Raw genomic sequence first — 21,484 nt, forward strand, 5'->3', positions numbered from 1 at the left:
TGACAGTTCTCTGCCTGAACCCACCTTCTCTCATCCCATCCTCTGCTGCCAGTATCTTTTCTTTCCTTGCTTGCGCCCAGCAGCGCTCCCCTTGTCCCTGCAGACTCTGAAGAGGCGGCTGCTCCAACGAACGCCAAGCAAACACCCTGAGTCATTCTCGCTGGCCCGAGCTCTGTCTCTGCTGTCAGTCAGGGTTTCGACCCAGCTCTGAATTCCTGCAGCACTGTGTAATCACAATTTATAATTCCTGATTTTAAAGCATGAAAAAGAAAACACCAATGTAACTTTTGCATTTCACCTCCAAATTCTCTGGGAATCGACAGATGTTGACAAGCCTTTTTCCTTTCGATTTGCAAACCAGGTATTTACCAAATAAATGTGTTCTTCGCAGGGTTTGTCCATAATTTATTTTGAACTTGCTGCAGTAGTATTACTGTTGTTTAATTGACACAGAAAATAAACTGCTCAATAAAGGCAATGATGATCACAGAATGGGCGGGTGGTCAGACGGCTTCCATTGCCCACTATGGCTATTCAAGCACTCCACTAAGGTTTCTGAGGGCTACAACTTAATACTTTTCTTTGCCCCTCCCATCAGCATGCTCTTTTTTACTATCTCCTGCAAATATCTGCACATCACCGTATTTTTTTGCTACAAATACTGGCAGAAAGAGAACATCAAAGCACCGAAGGATGAAAAATACCCCCTCCATTTTCTCTCCAAATGTGCAGTATGCACTGCTTGCACTTTCACCCAACCAGCAAAGAGAAGCACCAACACATGACATATTTCAGCAATTACAACCAATCAACACAGCTCAATAATGACCACAAAAAATGATGGAAATCGCTCGCAGCTTGGGGTTTGTGCTTCCTAAATGGGAAATGATTCACTAATTAGGACAGATGTTTGGAAAACGGATCTCTTAGGACATCATCATCTACTAGTAGAAGGTTTTCATGAGACGAAAATGTCTAGATCAATGGGGTTCATGATGTCTGAAGCATGAAAGGTGACTGCTTTATGCAACAAAACCCAGTGGATCGCTCCTGTGTCACGCCTTCACTAACACGAGCTTTCCCAGGGTATCATGTGTGTATTTTTAGACACACACATACAAAAAATAATTATATGAAAGCACTTTCTAGTCATTATATAGGAATGCGTTCCCGCAAGTCAGACTTTGGGATTTCCCTCCTTCTCCAAGCGGAAGAACATAATTCCCACTGCTCCTCTCAGCAGAATCCAGCAGATGTTGCAGACCTGCTCCTACACACTCCCCTCCTATGCGGTTGCACTGAGTCCCTCAGATCACAAGCTTCTCAATACTTAAAGTACTCCTTTCGTCCTCTTCGTTTGAGCCAAAATACCCAGGGAGATCGATCATTTGCTGCTCCGCCTCCGTTAAGCCAAAGGTGGTATTATCGTAGAAGGCAAATTCAGGGTCCACCGGGAAGCTCTGGCACTTGTCCTTTCGGTACTGGGCAGGGCTTACAGCGAGGCCTCTCTGGTAACTCTCTTTGCCAGCGGAGCTCGTTTCCTTCCGCCAGGCACCTTTGGGGTTAGGTGAAGAACCCCGCTTACTCCTGCTGGGCTCAGGCTTTTCAGGGGCCCTGTCCTGACTGGCATGTTGGCGATCGGCGATCAGATCCAGCTTCTTCACAGGCGGACATGGCCTGTGGTGGCCTTTTGTGCCATGTTCACACATCGGCGCGGCGCCGTGGGGTTGATCCAGCTTTTCAGAGGCTGGGTTTGGGTTCCTCGGTTTTGGCCGCGTCCTGTCTTCCAAGCACTGGTCCCACATCCTGGTCCTGGAGGTATACAGAGGAGTCTGCCGGGGGGTGAGGGTGGACATGCTTCTCTCTCTGAAAGGCCTGGCCTTCTTTGTTTCGTGAAAGCTGGCTGTTCTTCTAAACTGAGGGTTTCTGTGGCAGCCCCTCTCGGACAACTCACCTCTGTTATCCGGGTGTTTGAAATGAGCTCTTCTTGTCAAGGTCTGCGTGGGGCTCAATGCAGCACCAGCCTGGGAGAACGGAAAATCCAGCCTCGGGTTACAGCCTTCTCCTAGGAATTTGGGCTGACCGGCCGGCTGGTCCAGAAACGGAGATTTGATCCTGAATTTGTTGGCCACTCCCTCCTCTTGGGTTTCTGCAGTCAGGGGAAGCATCGTGGTGGCACCAACAACCGTGTCCGTGAGGGGGTTCTGAGAGACGTGGTACACCTTGGTGGTCTCAGTCAGGCCCTTCTTCTTCATCTCTTTCAGCTGCTGCTGTGCGAGGCGGTAGCTGAATATCGGAGGGATTATTTTTTGGGCGTTTGGCTGAAAGCTCTCGCTTCCAGAGGCATCGTCTTCTTGGGCAAACTGAAGGCTTCGCCTGTAGGTCAGAGGAATGTGAACGGGGGCATCCCCTACTTCGGTGAAGCTGTCCCGCTGCTTGTTGCCCTGGCAGATGTTCTCCTCGTCAGAGTTTTTTCGGAAGCCAGGGGAATGGACGGAGTTCCGATGCACAGCCGTGCTGCACTTCTGAGCTCTGCAGAGCTTTCTCCACAGGGTGATGAGAACAGTGGCAAAGATGATGAACAGGCACAAGGAGATACCTGTGATGGTGACTATGTTGTTTGCTTTCTGGTCCTCTCCTGGATGGACAGAAGGTGGGGTGGGAGGCTTGACAGCTGTAACAAAGAGCACAGTCTGTCACCAGAGTTACATTTGTCAACAGAAGTTGGTATTTTAGAATGGATACTTCAATAGAGTAACTAATTAATACAGTACAGTAAGTGGTCTGTCTATACGATTTGCTCACTGCAGAAGACTGACTGCAGATGGCTCACTTCAAAGTGGCAGGACCAGATCTACTTACTTTCAATCAAGGGACCCACAGATCATTCAAATGTAATTGTCACCTTTGCCTGTTCTGCTCTCTCCAAAAGACACTCCTAAATAAGTGTAAAACAGGATGATAATACTTGCCCTCTTTTATAAAGTACATCAAGATCCCCTGCTGAAAAGTAATGCAAAGGAGTAAAAATAACAGGAGAGTAGTACAGGTATCACTTTAACATTATTTTTAGGGTGACTTAAGGGGTGTGAAAATTATCAACTTGTGAGCCCTGCAGATTGAAGAGAAACAGCACTAACAGAGCAGTCCTTTGCAGGTGCTTCTTCCACTTCCCAGTGTTGTCGACCACACAAGACAAAGCCTTCCCCCTACACGGCAGGTTCCTAAATGAGGTTCCATTGCTCTGCTGCCATGGCTATACTGGCATTAAAACTTCTGTTGTGAACTGGAGATGGACCTTCAAAAAGTGAAAAATACTAACTGAAATACGAACATCTCAAAGATTTCCATAGCATTTAAACCTCCTTCCTGAAGGTTACATCGCAACACTGAACCACTGAGAGAGAAGTAACTCTTGTTTTGGACAAGGTCTCCAGCATTTCAGTGGCATCCCCAAGCAGAAAACAGCATAACTGAAAGCATGTAAGGTGTTCCAGCAGACAGCACTCATTTCCTAATTCGTTACAGCTAAACATCTTCATAAGGCCATGAAAATGCTGCTGGAGGACAAAGCTGCTCAGTTGTGGTGGTCAAGAGCTGGCCATGAAGCTGTGAACACAGACTGAACCACTTAAAGCTTTGCCCCAGTTTCTAGTTTGATCCAGGACCCAGAGCCTTGCATCAAAGCCATGGACAGTCTGTTGTAAATCTGGCCATGCCTGCCTCGCAGTGACTGTCCACCATGCAAAACGTGTGTAGAATAATGAGAGGCAGACACCAGTCTGAATGTACTGCCTAAAACCCAGAAAAACGCTCATTCAGCAGCAAGCTATTAAGTGTGCAAGATGTACAAATGCACAAGCAAACATAGCCTAGAAGGTCTCAGGCTGCTACAATAATGGATGTGCAGGGTGCTGGAGGCCCATTTCTTTGACTCAGAGCTGCAATGGCAGCCCGAAAACCTTTGAAAAATCCTGCTGTGAACTAAACTTTGATCTTCATACCACACTGAGAGCTTAATATCAGCACGAGGAACAGCAGCACTGCCTGTTGAATGTTTTTGAGGATCCCTAAAACCTACATTCAGCCCAGCACCACCACACCCAGGGCATAGAGCACTGCTGTTCTGATCCCAGCAGAGAAAGCAGGACCTGCATTTGACCTGGTCATTAGCACTGGTGCAGAGTAATTCATCTACTGCTCATCCTTTTCTCAGTTTCATTTTGCTCAGTTTCTAAATACTCCGTTTTCTATCTGTAATGTGCATTGTGCTATAACATTTGGATTATGCAACTAACAGGTAGCAAACAGTGACGTTTGAAACAGGGTTAAGTTACCAGGGTTTGCTTCTCTCTCCACTTATTCAGCCATTTGCTCCATCTGCTGGACTGCTGACTGCAGACACGGTCGGGCTGGAATTGCTCTGGGCAAGTGTGGGCAGCCGAGGGAGAGACGATCCCAGGCTGAGATAAGACAGCTTTAGAAGACAAGCTAGCCCCTGGTATCACTCCTGCCCTCAGCAGTCTGAAGGAGATCGGCACAGAGAAGGTGACCGCCCCTAGAGCAGGCCATTAGCTTCAAACTGTGGCCCTCTGAGTTGTTCCCCTCTTCTTACACTTGCAGCTTTACAATATAAGAAAGTCCACAGAGACAGCCTTATCTGGTGATTAAAAACATTAGAAACCTTAACAACAAACTCCTAAAATGAAGACTGACAAAATGCAAAACCTGGCTATATGGAATATCATTTGTAATGATATTTATATTTTAATATTTTCCTTTTCCTTTCACCTGACCTTTTGCTCAGCACCATTTCTTACAATGCTCCACAATGCATTTCTTTCCTACCTTCTAGAAACAATGTAGTAATGTTCAACAAACCTTCTGAAGCTGGTTCAAGCCAATGCTCTCATCGAAAGAGCAGTCCTGCATTTTCCTGCTGTGGCTACATGTTTTCCCCCTCTGCTGTTCTTCCATCTTCAGTGGCACAAGCACTGCAATGTCCATGTGCTATGCAACTTACAAAAGCCCCAGACTACCCACTTTTTAGCTGGATCCACTCCAGTTCTCCACACTACATTTCTGCCAGCAGAAGGGATTAAGTGGCACGGAAGCAGCCAAGGCAAGCAGTAAGGCACTGCTCGCTTTATAATAGCACAGAGATAGATAGTTTATAGCTGTAATCTGTTAAATTATAGCCTAAGAGCCCAGGAGCTTGCATGGCCCTGTGAGCCCCCCTTTACCCATCCCTGCTGGGCAGTGGCACCTAAGGGACATGAGGACATTGCATCTCCTACATCAGCCAGGTTCTGAGCAGACAGACCTCCAATCTCTCCCATCAAAGCAGAGACAATTTGAAAGTTGATTATGAAGCAGCATAAGAAACAGAAATATGGCAGAGTTCCATACTCTGTTAAAACCACGAGGTCCCATGCAGGTGGCACTGGAGAACTTCCCAACACCCACTACTGCAGGTTCATGAATCCCAGCATACTGCACATTTTATGTATTACATACATCACCAGCTCTTTTACAGGTATCTTCGTTGTGGCAGTAGATTTTTCCACACCTTTCCAAAGGACTTAAAAAATAAATAATTCCTCCAGTTGCAAGCCAGAAAATTACCTTTATAATACATTTCCATTGCCTACAGTCTTTGAGATATTGTACCAGATATAGAATCATAGAATTGCTCAAGTTGGAAAAGACCTTAATGATCATCAAGTCCAACCAAAACCATACTACCCTAACTACCAACCCTCCACTAAATCATGTCCCTGAGCACCACATCCAAATGTTTTTTAAACCATCCAGGGATGGTGACTCAACCACCTCCCTGGGGAGCCTATTCCAGTGCTTAACCCTTTCTCTAAAGAAATGTTTCCTGATATCCAACCTAGAAACTAATCTCCCCTGGCTGCTGCTCCCCTTGCACAACTTGAGGCCATCTCCCCTCGTCCTGTCATCTGTCACCAGCGAGAAGAGACCAACCCCACTCTTGCTTCCCTGTTCCCCTGGCCCTGAGATCTTTCCTGCAGTCCTTCCCTAAATCCTCAGCCATGTGGAGATTTTCATAGAATCACAGTGTCTTTACGGCTGGAAAAGACCACTGAGGTCATCCAGTCCAACCATCAACCCATCACCACCATGCCCACTAAACATGTCCCTAAAACTCACGTTTTAAACCACTTCCGTAGCATGCCCAGCACGCAGAAGTCTTGGAGCCCTATCTCCAGCTGTCCCACAAACACAGGTATGCTCCTGTCAACCACAGAAATGTGACATCCCTCCATAAATCAGTAGGACTGAAGGAGAGTTTGGACACTTCCATTTTACAAAGCCCTCCTAACTATACGTCGCTGGATTTTGCAACATGAGGCCACGGGAAGAGGAGAGCAGAGCTACGTACTCAGACACTCCTCTAGCGAGCACAAGGAGGTCTCCTTTGGGGAGCCAGCACAGCCTGGTTTCACAGGTGAGGAGGTGAGGCACTCTCGGAAGCGCTCCCGGATGCCGTCTCCACAGGTGACGCTGCAGGGGCTCCAGGGCTGCCATGGGCTCCATGTTTCTGCAAACACACAAGCTCACAGCAATGAGAAACACACCTACCTCCTTGTCCGTATGGAGAAAGGCATTTAACTATCCTCTGTTATTTAAGAAGAGCAATAAATAACCAAACAGTGCAAACTGCAACACCAAAAGAGCAGGCAGCATCCAGGGACTTGCTCCCGTTACCACCAGCTTGGGGCAAAACTCCCATTTTCGCTTTCCTTTCTTTGCCCCATGCTATGCAGCACTCAGCTAACTGAGGCTGGCAAGAGCTGTCTGGAACAACAGCAAATAGAAATTAATCCACAAATCTTTTTAATGGCTTAGTAATTTATATATTCGTGAGTCCAATTCCTACCTGGCAAATACTGCTTTTACAGCAGGATAACTTCATTGACTTAAGTGTAGTTACTCCTGATTTATATAATTGTGAAAGGACAAGAAGCCTATGAGGCCTAATGAAAAGGCAATATTGTTTTTCCTCTTTATGATCCTCTTAGCACACAAACACGTTACTGAATCACTCATCTGACAGCTTTACAGATCCCTGTTGTTTTATTTCTCGTGCTTCAGCCATTAACGCAAGATGAGATTTTGCAGGTTTATTTATTTTGTTTAAGTGGAGGCAGGCTCAGGTTCTAATGCTAACTCAATACTTAAATGCAATCCCTTTCTTGCTAAGGTAACATCCTCATCCAGTGCTCAACACCCAAACTTTATAGCAGTGAGGACCCCGAGACAGAAGGGGACCATTTCTGACTTCCAGTTCCAAAATAACAGATGAGTCCAAGTGCAGTCTTTAAGGATAAGTATTCTGGGGACTGTCTGATTGGTCAGTTGACTCAATACCTGTCTTTAAAATGCATTAGGAAGAAAAACAACAGAGCAATTACTCCATCTCCCTGCTCAGAGATAAAACAGAAAATCAGATAAATTACAAAAAGCAAATTGGATTTGTTAAAGCTTGCTCTTTTAAATAATTTATGGTTGCTAGTGCCAACCCAGGTCATGATATTTAATTTTCTTACACAGTTGCTCTGCTGCTGGAATGCCTCAGTGCTCCTCATCAGTGAACAACATCCAGTGCTGCACAACTGTCATGCTTTGTGACTGGAAATGGCTTTGTGATTTCATGCTATATCCATGCATGCTGCAGTACATCTGCATGGCCTTGTGGAGCACGGGGGGGAACACTGAGGGGCCTGGTGGCACTGTGCTCCAGGTCCATGTGAAGTCAAAGGATCTCTGCATTTACCTCCAACCCTACAGCAGCAATGAGATATTCACGGTCCGAAGCTTGAACAAACACACCCTGGCCCCACCAGCTATGAGCTGGTATCAATGAAGGAAGCAGGAAAGCATGGCCATCATCAGTAGTCAAACAGTCCCTCCTCCAATGCCCTTCATGGTGGCATAGTTCCTTGGGGTCTCAGGACGTTTTTCTTGATGTCAGTGTCACGAAGGACCCCAGCAGTGTCCCACCACTGGCAGAAGAAGGGGGACGAGCAGGAGAAGCACAAAGTTCCTTGCAGATCAATTTATGTAAGCAGCTTGATAAATTAGTCCCATCATTTCCAGTGCATGAGCTCGCTTGTTTCCCTATCTCCACACTCCCTGCTCGTTTTAGCTTCCACTAATAACAGTCAGATAGAGGGCCAGATCCATGAAGGTTCTGGCTGCCTCCAGTGCTGCCACTTGTTATACTGTAGGGTGCTCAACATTTGAGGCCCCCCTCAACTGGAGGGGCCTCTACATTTGAGCCTGTGAGCTTCAATGTACATAACATTTAGGATGGGTAATTTTCTAATTCTAATGTCAAACCCATGACATGCCCATTGCTTTCAGGCTCTTTTCACAGAGCTCAGCTTCAGCTGAGGGCATGGAGTTCCTTAGCTGGAACACTTGGCATCCATAGCTCTGGGGCTACGAATGTGTGCCTGCAGCAGCAGGAGAGCAGGAAGCGCTCCAGCCCCTGTGAGAGACAGAGAGTTAAACCCTGCAACTTGCTCTGCAACCTCCTGCAATTACCAGAATGCAAAAGAAAATGAAGCAGAGTTTATTCTCCCCCAAGGAAACAAAATAATTAACCTCCATTTAAGACAAACAGATCCAAAGCGCCAGGGGAAAAACCAGAAGGTATGCGGTGCAAACTAGCACTAATAAGTGTGAATTCTTTCTACACGCATTTGAGGAATCAATTATCAACATGAAGACATCTCATTGATGAGTTAGTTTCAAATAGCTGACAGTTGGCAGATCTGTCGACATGAAAGATAAACTCAATTAACTGTGTTAATTGTTGCTCTGCTGAAGTATTTCCCCTCCAACTTCTGTATTTCGTCCTCATTCTGTGAGACTGTGTCTGTGATGCTACCCAACAGCAGAGCCAGCAAGGAATGCTCTGCATCACCTTCCCAGCCTCCCATGTATGACTGTCCTAAGCTCTCCAGCAAGACCAGCAATATGGGATAAAATCACTATTTACAGGTTCACGCAAATGCCTCTGCTAGCGTGGGGGAGTGCAGGCTACTTGTGAAAGCTGAGATCAGTTTCCAGGTCTTGAGACCAGGTGCAGTGATGTTTGGATGAGACCTGGGAAAACATTCCTCTCACCCATCCTGTGCTTCTCTATGGGAATAAAACCCAGGTTAGCTGACATGGTGGCATGCTCCAACAAGCTTCTAATTTGGACAATGAAAGGACGATGATCCCTGTAAAAGAAGAAAACCTAGACTGTGCCTGGGCTAATTACAGACTTTTCCCCACAAACCAGCACCTTTAAGAACTGTAGGAACATTGCCTAAAATCTTTTCTCAGAAGCTCAGAGCTATCCCTGTGACTCCACAACACCTGATGTATTCTTAAAATGCTGGGGATATGGAGATGTAGAACTCAATGGCGTAAGAGAATTCGACTGGGGCACAAAATGTGCTTCCCCAAATTAGTCTGTTTCTAAATAAATGCAAACCAAAGAGCAATTCAGGCAACAGAGCTAATTGGTTCCCAGATCTTCCTACAGATAACTGGCAGGTCTGATTCATACTACTTTACTCAGGGAGCAAGAAGTTGATGGTAGTCTTGTATCCTTGCCTGACTCCTGGATACTCCACTTACTCCCTGTTTACCAACTACTGCTCCCTTCACAAGGTCTTTTCCCACCTTCTGCTTTCCCTTTGAGAGCAACATCTGTACTTCTAGTGCCCTGGGGGCCCCCCAGCAGCTTCTTTGGATAGTTGGAAGAAGTCAGATGTCAGAGAAGGTAACAAAACTCATCCCAATAAAGGCAATAAGCTCCACTAGGACTTAGATCAGAGTTGAAACTGGCCTCAGAAGTGTAGCTAAGAACTGTAAAAAAAATTAATTAACACTGGAAATACACAAAAAGTGTGTCCCTTTCTATGCTGCAGCACTACTGATTAATTTTATCAGGCATCCCAAACGACTCCAGCTTGACAATGGCTAGATATAGGATGTCTTCCTAAGGAGAGCAGAAGTCTCACTGCTGGGGGCTCAGAGTCTAAGCACGTAAAGCACAGGATAACACACTGAAATGAATGAGCCTACAGCACTTCTGCTGCTGGGTAAAATCATCTAGCACTTTTCTTTCTCAGACATTCAGACGATTCCGTCAGATGCAGGGAACTCTGCATGGCTCTCTCTAAGTCATCTGTGGGAAACAGTTAGCACCCCACTGAGATGAATTAAGTGACTCACATCTCTCCTATTTTTTCACAGGTTCTCCAGTTAGTGTCTACAGAAAGTTTCACAAGCACTGGCTCACACCTGATAGACATTCTCCCCACATCTAATAGGTAAGATTCAGAGTCTTGGAAAGCAGGGGCATTTTTGTGACACTTGCTCTGAAGCTGACGGCTCCTGATGGGAGAGCTGTTGCTCTCTATGGGTCATCAGGAACCTTTTCCCTACTGCAGGCACAAAGCAGACAGACTCCTGCTCCACGGGCTGCCCAAGCCCTGCCAAGGATGAGGAGTAATGAGATGGATGGAAGAAGGGTCAGGAACACAACTGATGCCTGACCTATGGAAAATGGGTAGTTGCAAAATAAACTATATCTCATCTTTTGCGGTTTGGATGAAGATAGCTTTAATGATTTCAGATACTTCATCTTTTACAAGACAATACCTTTGTTTCATAATAATAGACTGTATTCTAAATGGAGTAAGAACTGGCTGAGTGACAGATTTGATATGCAGTTGTCAACAGAAAATCATCACCGAGTGGGAATGCATTTGGAGAGATTTCAAAGGAATTAGTATAATGCTTTGTTCTGTACAACGCTTGCCTCAGTGACAGGAAAGTAAATATAAAATCGTTAATGAGAAAATATGTCACTACTGTGATGACATAAGTACATAGTGCATGGGGCAATGGAGGTTGCCAGCTAAGTTGTAAAATCAGCAAAATGCAAAACGTAGGCAGAAAGCACAGAGATTGTAGAATGGTAGATCGTAACTAAGAGGTCACATGCAAGAGCAGCTCGGGAGGCGTTTGTAGGGTCAAAGCCAATGCCATCTGCGGAATTAAAAACTGTGGAGCAATAAGTCAGGGTAAGGAGAGTGTTGCTGCTCAAACGGCATCGGTGAGGAGGATGTTAGAAGGCACCAAAGTTGGTGTCTGTGTAGTGAAATTAAAAGTACTGTTAAAAAAAAGAAAAAAAAAAAGGAAATAGAGGCAGATAGAGCCAGAAAATTAATTAAATCCTGAAGAAAATGCTTTCCAATTAAAGACTCAATCTTTTCAGCTTATTAAAAAGAACACTGAGATTATCTGGAAGGACTGACACAATTTGGACGTGCAAATGCTTCTGAAGGGGAACACAATGGATAGGAAACAGCTGTCTAGTCTAGCAGAGAGACTAGCAGAAGAGCCAATCACTAGAGGATGAAGCTAGATGAGCTTCCTTACGAACTGCATGCCACATCCTTTCTTCTTTTACATCAGAGCACAGTGTTGAGAGAAATTACTAGAAGGGTCTCTGTTTGGTGGTGCCTTCAGCAAAACACTGGATGGCTGCGGAGGATGAGCAGCAGTTGCATGCAAAGACCGGCTGTGGGCTCCTTACCAGCGTAACTGGACGACTGCAATGGCCCACGCCACACAGGAGACCACAGTCAACGATTTAACTGCCCTTAACCTGAGCAAGCTCAGAAGCACAAGGCAGAAGAATATCAGCGATCTGAGCAGAGAAGCACTTTTTACATGGAGAGCCATCAGGGGTGCAGGTCTACCTACAGTGCAGTGAGGCACGGTCAGGGGCTCTGGAGAAGGCCTCGTGAAGCAGCTGGCTGCCATCAACGGGAGCGGAGGCTCATTGCACCTCCCTCAGGGCCAGAGGCTCAGGACAGGGCCTTGTGAGGCAGTCAGAGGCCGGCAGCCACCTCTGGCACCACAGGCTCGCTCTGCGTGCCGTGGCTTCAGGCTGACGCGCTCCTCCAAGCGCAGCCCGCTCCTCTCAACGCTGCCTGGAGGCTTTGAAGTTGCACAGACACAAAGACAGATGTGCTGCCGCCTAATTAATTTCAGTTTGACGTTTTATTTACGGCTACGCGATGTGGTTACGCTTTCATCGGCTTTGTGGATGTGACACCTCTAACTTGCCAGCTATTGACTTCAAGCCGTTCAGCACGCAGGTAGCCTGATTCTTTCGAATGCAGTCACAAGGATGGTGCTACCGCGCAGCCCAGGAAACACAGCAAATTGCAGGGAGTTGTTGCCTAGGGTGGATTTCACCAATTAAAACGGTCAAATATTGGACACAGAAACACAGCTATGTCATATCCTGCATATTCATCTCTCTGGGTAATTAGCTAGATAGTATCAGCGTGACATAAAAATACCACCCATGCACAGAAGAAGAATTAGAATTCTCTCTTCCTTTTTCCTTGAGAATTACCTTGATTAAGGAGAAACGCTTTCATTTTTAGGCGGACTTTCTTGTGCCAAAGAGAGAGAGTGCCAACAGAGAATATAGTTGGAAAGTTAAGCAAAAGAGAACTACGTACCACGTTTGGCATGTGGTGACAATAGAGGTCATTCTTAGTACAGATTGTTAATTAAAGGGCTAACAGTTCTAAAATTTGTGAGATAGCCTGAAGTAAAACCACACAACGCTAGAAGCCTTGTTAAAGTAGGTTGTGCCTGGACCGCATGCTATAGAACATGTTCCGTGCCCCTGGCCCCACTGATCTCCTCAGAGACCTGCCCAGGAAGTGCAGTGACCCTTTTTTGGCTTCAGACCTGCACTTCCTTCTCAGGAAGACCAAGGGTGGGGAGGTATAGAATATATCTCCAGCCTTTCAAGCCAAGCTCTTTGAAGTATGCTCATGGGAAAGATTAATTCATTACCTATGGACGCAAGCCTGCACCAAGCCTTCGGAACATTTACTTTTCTGTTCCAGGATGTGGGAAACACAGCCTAACCCAACTCCTATCCCCTCATGTACATGCAGCCCATCCCTCGCTATGGCTGCCGTCTACAAATTAGGGAAAAAAATGCATTTGTCTTACCCTGCTTTGCTACTGGGATTTGTGGACAATGCCAAACCTTGGGCTCCTACCCCTGAATGACTATGAGGGTCCATCTATGTGCGTTGTAGAGATATAAACAGATGCATGGATCTTCCTTAGACAGGACTGAGGAACGGCCCAAGTTCATCCCTATTTACGATCACTCCTTAACTGTGATCACTTACACTCCATGGTTTTGGCTTCTGCCAACCAGCACTCTCCTGGAGAATGCCCAGTCATGGCCAAAGGACTACACAGACTACAGACTGTCCCCAGCTAGTTGTATGCATCTAGTGTTTGCTTGGAAGAAAAGAACTTAGATGTGCAGATGTGACTCATGATTGTCAGGTGGCCTTACTGATCATAAAATGTGCCATGATCGCTTTTAAGCAGCAGCTGAGACATGGTTGGAAGGGTGATAGAAACACCCACAAGTGTCTGTTGCTAGACGTTGATTCATGTGACCAAAATTTATGTATCTAGTAGGTAGGTTTTTAATCTCCCACAGCAAATGGTAGAGAAAAAGATAGCCAGACATGGACTCAGCCCATTTATCTTCTATACCTATTTTTATATGGGATGAATCACCCTTGTGAGATGTCTGTCTCTCTTGACTAAATAGGTAGATGGGTTCTCAATGTTGGACACTTGACTTCTAGACACATAAATGTAGTATCTCTGTATGTACAGAGATTAGATTTAATGTTTCCAATGGGTCTGATCTACTGTTGTGCCTTCTTAAATCACTGTGAAGGCCAAGTTTCAGTTTTACTGAAACTAGATAGATACATCATTTTAAATATCCCAAACTGTTTTGGTTTAAGTAGTTTCAAGCTACCACTGTGGCTTTTGTTACTAAATGTATGCCCCTACACAGGTCTAATCCAATTTGTTTCCATCTACCTCTCCAACTCTTTTTTTCTCATGCAGCAGACCCAAAAAATAGTTATGCAATAGAGACAATACAGTCAAACCCATTTATCATTATCCACGTTGGCTGTAAAGAATGCTGATATTTGATAAAAGAAGACAAACATTGGTACAAACCCAGATTCCTTTCGATCATCATACACTGCTTAACTCTTGTTGGGAAAAGGCTTCGGTTTGAGAAATTATAGAGGTCAAAGCAGTATTTGTTCTTTCCCACATCGAACAAAGTGCAGTTAAATTCTGTCCTGTTGTCTCCTGGGTGAATGGTGTTCTCATACAGCCAAGCTGTTCTCAAACTAGGATGCCTGAGAGCCTCTTTATAGACAACAACTTTTCCACTGATAGAAGTGCATGGCGGTGAGACTACAAAGACCTGAACCAAAGTTCTGCACACTGCTTCTGGTGCCACAACCAGTCTGTATCCAAATTTGTGGAGATCTATGGGTCCCATAGAGGCAATAACAGAACGTGTTTCTAACGATTTCAGTAACACAGTGATGTACATTTCTTGACCAACATGTGGGCAGTCAAACTCTACCCACTGGGATCTAGAGAGTGGGATTCCTTTGCTAGTTCTAATGCCCAGCATCTCATCAGAGCTTACTCTTCCTAGTTCATAAAGTGTGCTGGTGAATATCACATCTAGTGAAACCAATGTCTTGTTCATGGCACACAGCTGCTCATTTGTAAAAACTCCAACCTGAAGGGAGCTCCCAAGCACCTCTGAAGTCTTGTTCAAATCAATGTGAAATACAGGCCATTCCACATGGAGGGTGGATGTTCTTCCTCTGGTTGCAGCAGCACTGCTATTATCACTGGGAGAGATCATTCTGAACAAAAAGTCTCCAGCACTTGTGAAATAGGAACATTCAAACTCTACCATCCCCCGGGACTGATTTGCTGGAAGCTGTTTTCTTGCAATGATCTTGTTGGTGTTGGCATCCAGCAGGAGGATGGACAGGTTCTCTGCTGTCTCATTACCACTGTAGTAGTGGTATTCCACAGAAACTGTGTCGTTGCTGAAGGCTACATGACCTGGATGCTTCAACAGGAGGTCCTCCACTTCACCAAGAACTGAAATGAAAACAGGTTAACAACAGCATTAAGAATCAAAGCAGCAGCCAACTGCTTATGAAACATAAAGAAGAAAATATGTATTTATGAAGTGGATATTTAAGAAATGGCTGCTAAACTCTTAAATGTGAATGAATCAGTTCACTAAAAGAAAGGTCCTAGCTAGAGCAGTTATAGCTCACCTTTCCTTTGTGCAGGGACGTGATCTGCAAAAGCTCAAAGTCCACTGTAGCAACATGTTTAGGAAGGAAGGTTAAAAGAAGGTTTCTCAAATAAAAACAAAAGATGTACAGAAAACTTCATTTCTAAGGACAGACCACGAAAATCCTCAACTTCCCTTCACTTGTAGACTCTTATAGTCCATTTCACCATGGTCAGCTGTTCTAACTTCTTCAGTGGTAATGCAGTAAAAAAATATAGTCGTTTCTTAATACAGAAACATGAAAAATATCCCTCAAATTAAATAAGATAGTAAATCTGCATGATGCTTTTTGAAGCCTCTTCTCTTGCTCTGTCTTATGAATCTTTCATTTTGCTCATTTGCATCACAGACACATGAGTGAAAGGGCTGAAAATAACAGTGATGGTGACTGCAGCACTTTTCTTGTCTCAGATGTGGTGCAACATGTCTAAATGACATCATTTCATAATAAATGGCACAGTCTTTTTAGATGCACTTCTTGCATGACCATGTTTGTGCAAGTTGCCAAATTATCCCGAGACATGCTGTAACTAGTGGGGATAGATGATATCTGAAGCATTGGATTGGGAAGATCACATTCCTGCTCTCAGCTCAGCTAGTTTTTCTGTGTTGCCTGAAACTTAAGGATTTCAGACATTGACAGGTTACCTGAAACATGGGAACTACATACACCTATCCCAGATACAGAATGTGCTGTGAGACATCTCTATATAATAAAGTGTCTGGAAAAGTGCTTCTGAGTCTTGGATGGAAGGTGCTCTGGGAGCATAAAACCTCAGTTAAAGCAATCCTTTCATAAGCAGTATCAACTAACAGTACTTCAACTTGTTAAATCTGTTACATATGTCTTAAGATTACCTCAAAGAAAGCTTTGCTGGAAAAACACTGCAAGTGCCAAAGCAAGCACTCGGCATTTAGGAGTAGCAGGACTCATCTTACAGAATACTAGACAGCTCCTACTGTAAGCTTCAGTTTGAGTTTGTCACCTTGGATTCACTTTCCTGTCAACAGAAAGTGAGTTTCAGGAAGAAATTCATCTGACCAGCTAAGGCCATTTACGTCAGGGTGAGGCACAGCGTACACTAGTAAGACCCACCAGCTATAATGTGGTTAAAATAACCAGCTCTAACCACATCCATAATGTCTGAATGAAGACTGTATGCACAGCCTACATACATAAATCACGTATATACTCTTACATACATGTATTGTAAGTCAGTCTTTCATCTGAGTGACTCAATACTACTTTTTTGCACAAGATTCTGCCTCATTTGGCAGATGGATAATGCTTGTTACCAGAGGGTCTTTTATTCTCGTTCTTCCTTGGGTGGTCCCATGTATTATTGACTGTGCACCGTTCAAAATTCACCTTGATAACACAGAATTATTCATTTTCCCCACGGATCCTGCTATTGTGCTCTTATCATAGTATATTAGTGTATTAGAAATATTAATGAGTTTATCCCTGCAATGTTCTAGAAAGATGAGTAAATGTCACTATTCTTGTTTAGAGTGTTAGGAACCAAGGCAAAGACATAAAGGTGAAAACTGTCAAACATTGACTAAACAACCATCTTTTAACACAAGAATGTATGAGTGGAGAGCCCAGTATATGCAACTCGAGGGCCTGTTACTATAAGCATGGGGAAATCTGCTGGCCTGGGCTGAAGCATGCACAGTATCGTGTGGGGCTGGCAAGAGGAACTGAAAGGACATGGAACATGTTTGACCCTTTGGAGAACTTCATTGCAAACTCATCTGCAAGGACTCAGATATGGACCAAGTCCAAGCAAACCTCCATATGGGGAACAAAAAGTATGTCCCAGAGCACCATGAAGTTTTGACAGCTGTGTTACAGTTTCCCAGTGAAATGCTTACAAGTTGCTGGGTTTTTCTTGATTTGAACATGAGCAAACTTACATATTTCTCTATAAAGGACTTGATCAGATTCAACTTGGCTGAAGTGTTTTAAGAGAAAAACAAATCAGACCATGACAAAACCTCAACACGAAAATTTCCAACATCAAGCTTCAAATTTTCAAGAAAAACATTTGTGTGATAGTAATGAAAAGCACTGAGAGAGAGACCAGGGGTCTGCCATGTAGCTCTCATCAACCCTCATTTGGATTGTTGAAAAGTGAGGAAAGCAAGTATTACTGGAGGACGCCTTTACAGCACTGCAGAGTTCTGCCTGGTGCACTGCAGGTCACAGAATCATTCTCCCATCTTCATTTAATAGCAAAATTTGCACTTCTAGGTGCCCCATGTAACAGTTTTCTGCAAAAGGCCACTCACAGTCAGCAAAAGTGAGCTTCCACTGCGTACTCCTTCAACTGCCCTCCAGCCTACTGCATGTGAACATCTCTGTCATAAGCCAAACCTCGGCCCCAGGGGCAGTTTTCAATTTGTGTATTTTTAGTTGTCACTACAATTTTCTCCCATTGAATGGAGCCTGGCTGTGGCACCAACCAAATGCCACAGTGGTCTTTGCAGGAGCTCCCTCTTAGAAAGATCAAAAGGAAAACCCTGTTTTGTTGAAGAGTGAGTGGCATGCTGTTCTGGTATTTATTTTTAATTATATTTAAGCCAACTTGGGTTGTGATGTTGGCTTGTCAGCAACCAGTAGCACAGGGCTATGAAGAAAAAGCACCAGAAGCACCAGAAAAACCAGTAAGAAATGAGAAAACAGTTTTGTTGTATACCTGTTTTGGTTCGGTTTGTTTGTTGTTTTTATTTTATAGCATTGCAGTCATTTATATTTAATCATTTAAAACACATTTGAAACAGTCTTGGTGTAATACAGATAAGCATATGAAGGAAACAGTTATCTAAGAAGTGATTTGTATACACAAAACTAGAAGTTATTTTCTGAAGTATGGACTACTCTTCTTTAGAAACAAGGGAAAATATAATACAGCTAAAGTTTGCAACGGAGATTTAGCTGTTCAACTGCACCTTTTAGCTACTCACTCACCTTTTAACTACACACCCTCTATAAAGTTCTGGAATAATAGCTTTTACCTCTGAGTCAACTAGTTGTGAATGCCTACAAGACTGGCACATCAAGAAGCAGTGGATATCACAATCATTCACCTCCCTTCTTGGGTTAAGTGAATTTAATGTTATAGAACTATAGAATCACCAAGGTTGGAAAGGCCTCCAAGACCATCCAGTCCAACCGTTCACCTATCACCAAAATTTCCCCATTAAGCCGTGTCCCTTAGTGCAACATCTAGACATTTCTTCAACACTTCCAGGGATGTTAATTCAATCACCTCCTTTGGGCAGCCCATTCCAGTGCCTGATCACTCTTTCAGAGAAGAAATTTTTCTTAACTTCCAACCTGAATCTCCCCTGGTGCAACTTGTGGCCATTCCCTCTAGTTCTATCGCTGGGAGAAGAAGCCAACCTCCACCTTGCTGTAACCTCCCTTCAGGCAGTTGTAGAGAACTATAAGGTCTCCCCTGAGCCTCTTCTTCAGGCTGAACAACCCCTGTTCCCTTAGCCACTTCTCACAACACTTGTGCTCCAGACACCTCCATAGCCTTGCTGCTCTTCTCTGGTCACGCTCCAAGGCCTGACTGTCTTTCCTGAAGAGAAGGACCTAAAACTGAACAAAGTACTTGAGGTGTGGCCACACCAGTGCAGAATTCAGAGGTATGATCACCTCCAGCTCCTGCTGGCTGCACTGTTTCTGATACAAGCCAGGATGCCATTGGCCTTCTTTGACACCTGGGCACACTCGCTGGTTCATGTTTAGATGAGTGTCGACCACCATTTTGAGGTCCATTTCTTCTAGACAATCTTTCAGCCACTCTGCCCCAACCTTTACCTGGGGTTGTTGTGGCCCAAGTGCAGGACCCAGCGCTTGGTCTTGCTAAATTTCATCCCATTGGCCTCAGCCCAGCGATCTAGCTTGTCCAGATTCCCCTGTAGCACCTTGCTACCCTCAGGCATATTGACACTTCCTCCAACCTTGGTGTAATCTGCAGCCTTACTGAGGGTGCACTGAATCCCCTCATCCAGGTCATCAATAAAGATATTAATCAGGACGGGCTGCAATACTGACCCCTGGGAAACACCATTCATGATTGGCTGCCACCCGGATTTAACTCCATTCACCACCACTTTCTGTGCCCAGCCATCCAGCCAGTTCTTAACCCAGCAAAGGGTGCACCTGTCCAAGCCACAGCCTGCCAGCTTCTCTAGAATACCACTGGAGACAGTGTTGAAGGCTCTTCTGAAGTCTAGGTATACTACGTCAACAGCCTTTATCTTCACTGTATTTCCCATTCAGTGCACCATTCTTAACTTTGCTAGTCAACTCTGTCTTGTTAAAATAACACATAGTACTAAAAGCAAGTGTCTTCTGTTATACTTGAGTTCATCTAAAAGAGGGCAGTCCTAAATTCTTTGTCTTCTCATGATCCCTTGTTCTAGAGTGGAGATGGAACAGACACGAAGGTGTCTGTTTTCTCACATATACAGGAAGAGCAAACTGCACACTTTCTTGGTCCATTTCTCTCCGTTGTAAGACATCTTCAGCCTTTTGATGCATGACGTACCTACTACCACAGCTCATGTCATAACTGGGAACTAAAACAGTCCTTTTTCCAGTTTCCCATGCTATAAATATTTCAGCAATGCATGACTTCATTCTTTATCACGGTTTGACAATGTACTTCAACTGGGAGGTTGACAACTTTTAAGTTATGAATGTAATTTTTGAAAATCTATATATTATTTATAAATTAAGGATCTTACTTTCAAAATTTCTAAACTGCATGTTGACTCACTTTACAAATCTACCTTCTATGCAGTGCATTCTTAGAAAAGATAGATGCCATGCATAGTATGCCCCTCAGCTTGCAACCACTTTATAGCTAACCCAAACTAGATGTCCAGCTTCCATTGGCAGCTGAAGGTGAGAAGGAGGTGCTTTCTCATCCTTTGAATCTCAGGCTGTGGTTAGGTTGTAACTGCCCTTCAGATGTGCTGATCTATGTGTGAACTACTCAAACAACACTCAGACTAATTCTACATGACCAAAATGGAATGAATATGAATCCCATCCTTTGGATTCCTTCACAGTCAGAGGAGGCAATACCCCTCCTGTCCTCAAAAGTTTTCTCTGAATTGGTGGGTGAAGTCCATCACATGGGGTCTCATTCAACCATAGGAAGTGACCTGCACTATAGATGGTCACATTTCATCCAACCACTGTAAGCTACTTTCATAGAAATGGGCAGTTGTACGCTGTGGTTCCTCCCACCTTGGTACAGACACTTAACTGATCTCTGATCTATCACCTACCATGCATTAAATGTTACCAAATACAAATCTCAGAAGAGAGCAGAGCTCCTGCTATTGCTTGTAACACAGTTAGTCCCTCGATGAGGCCCACAGAAATCTGCTCACTTATCTTGCTTCCTTCACAGAGCAAATTCACAGCAGGAAATGTTCCTGCCACTTTGACACAGAGGAGCAGCTCATGAAAGCTGTCTCTTCCACCTACATATTACATAAGGCCTTGACTACATCCTGGGCATATCACTGGTGGCTTGTGCGAGCAGTGATTTTTTGTGATTTTATTTCAGCAGACAAAATGAAAACAGCACTATCCAAAACCACTTTATGAATATGCAACTCACAGTTCTCCCTTGTAAGCTCCAATACTCACCGTAGTCACAGAGCACTACTAACAATAGATTTGAAAAATCTTTCAACATCTGTTTCATTCTGACCAGTGAGATCCCAGGTCCTTTTACTCCTCATGTCCTTCTTCAGCTCCAAAGTTCTAAAGTGCAGGCACTTTTTTCAAGAACACCTGAAAGATAAAAAATTACAGCCGCATTACTTTGTTTCATAAAATACAAGGAGGAAGACTACATCTGGAAAGGAAGAAAGGAAGAAAGGAAGAAAGGGAGAAAGAGAGAAAGAGAGAAAGAGAGAAGAGAGAAAGAGAGAAAGAGAGAAAGGGAGAAAGGGAGAAAGAGAGAAAGAGAGAGAGAGAGAGAGAGAGAGAGAGAAAGAGAGAAAGAGAGAAAGAGAAAGAAAGAAAGAAAGAAAGAAAGAAAGAAAGAAAGAAAGAAAGAAAGAAAGAAAGAAAGAAAGAAAGAAAGAAAGAAAGAAAGAAAGAAAGAAAGAAAGAAAGAAAGAAAGAAAGAAAGAAAGAAAGAAAGAAAGAAAGAAAGAAAGAAG

General features: G+C 44.2%; 1 protein-coding gene across 1 annotated transcript; it reads right to left on the reverse strand.

The window, feature by feature from the left end:
- Positions 1-1,307: 1,307 nt before the first annotated feature.
- Positions 1,308-21,021, reverse strand: THSD1 (thrombospondin type 1 domain containing 1; the record flags this gene model as incomplete). The annotated part of the gene is made up of 4 exons (XM_079540663.1): positions 1,308-2,674; positions 6,410-6,568; positions 14,125-15,081; positions 20,964-21,021. 4 exons carry the CDS (start codon positions 21,019-21,021, stop codon positions 1,308-1,310), a joined length of 2,541 nt encoding a protein of 846 aa, XP_079396789.1.
- Positions 21,022-21,484: the final 463 nt, after the last annotated feature.

Source organism: Tetrao urogallus, assembly GCF_951394365.1.
Source record: "Tetrao urogallus genome assembly, chromosome: 1".
In the NCBI taxonomy this organism is placed as follows: domain Eukaryota; kingdom Metazoa; phylum Chordata; class Aves; order Galliformes; family Phasianidae; genus Tetrao; species Tetrao urogallus.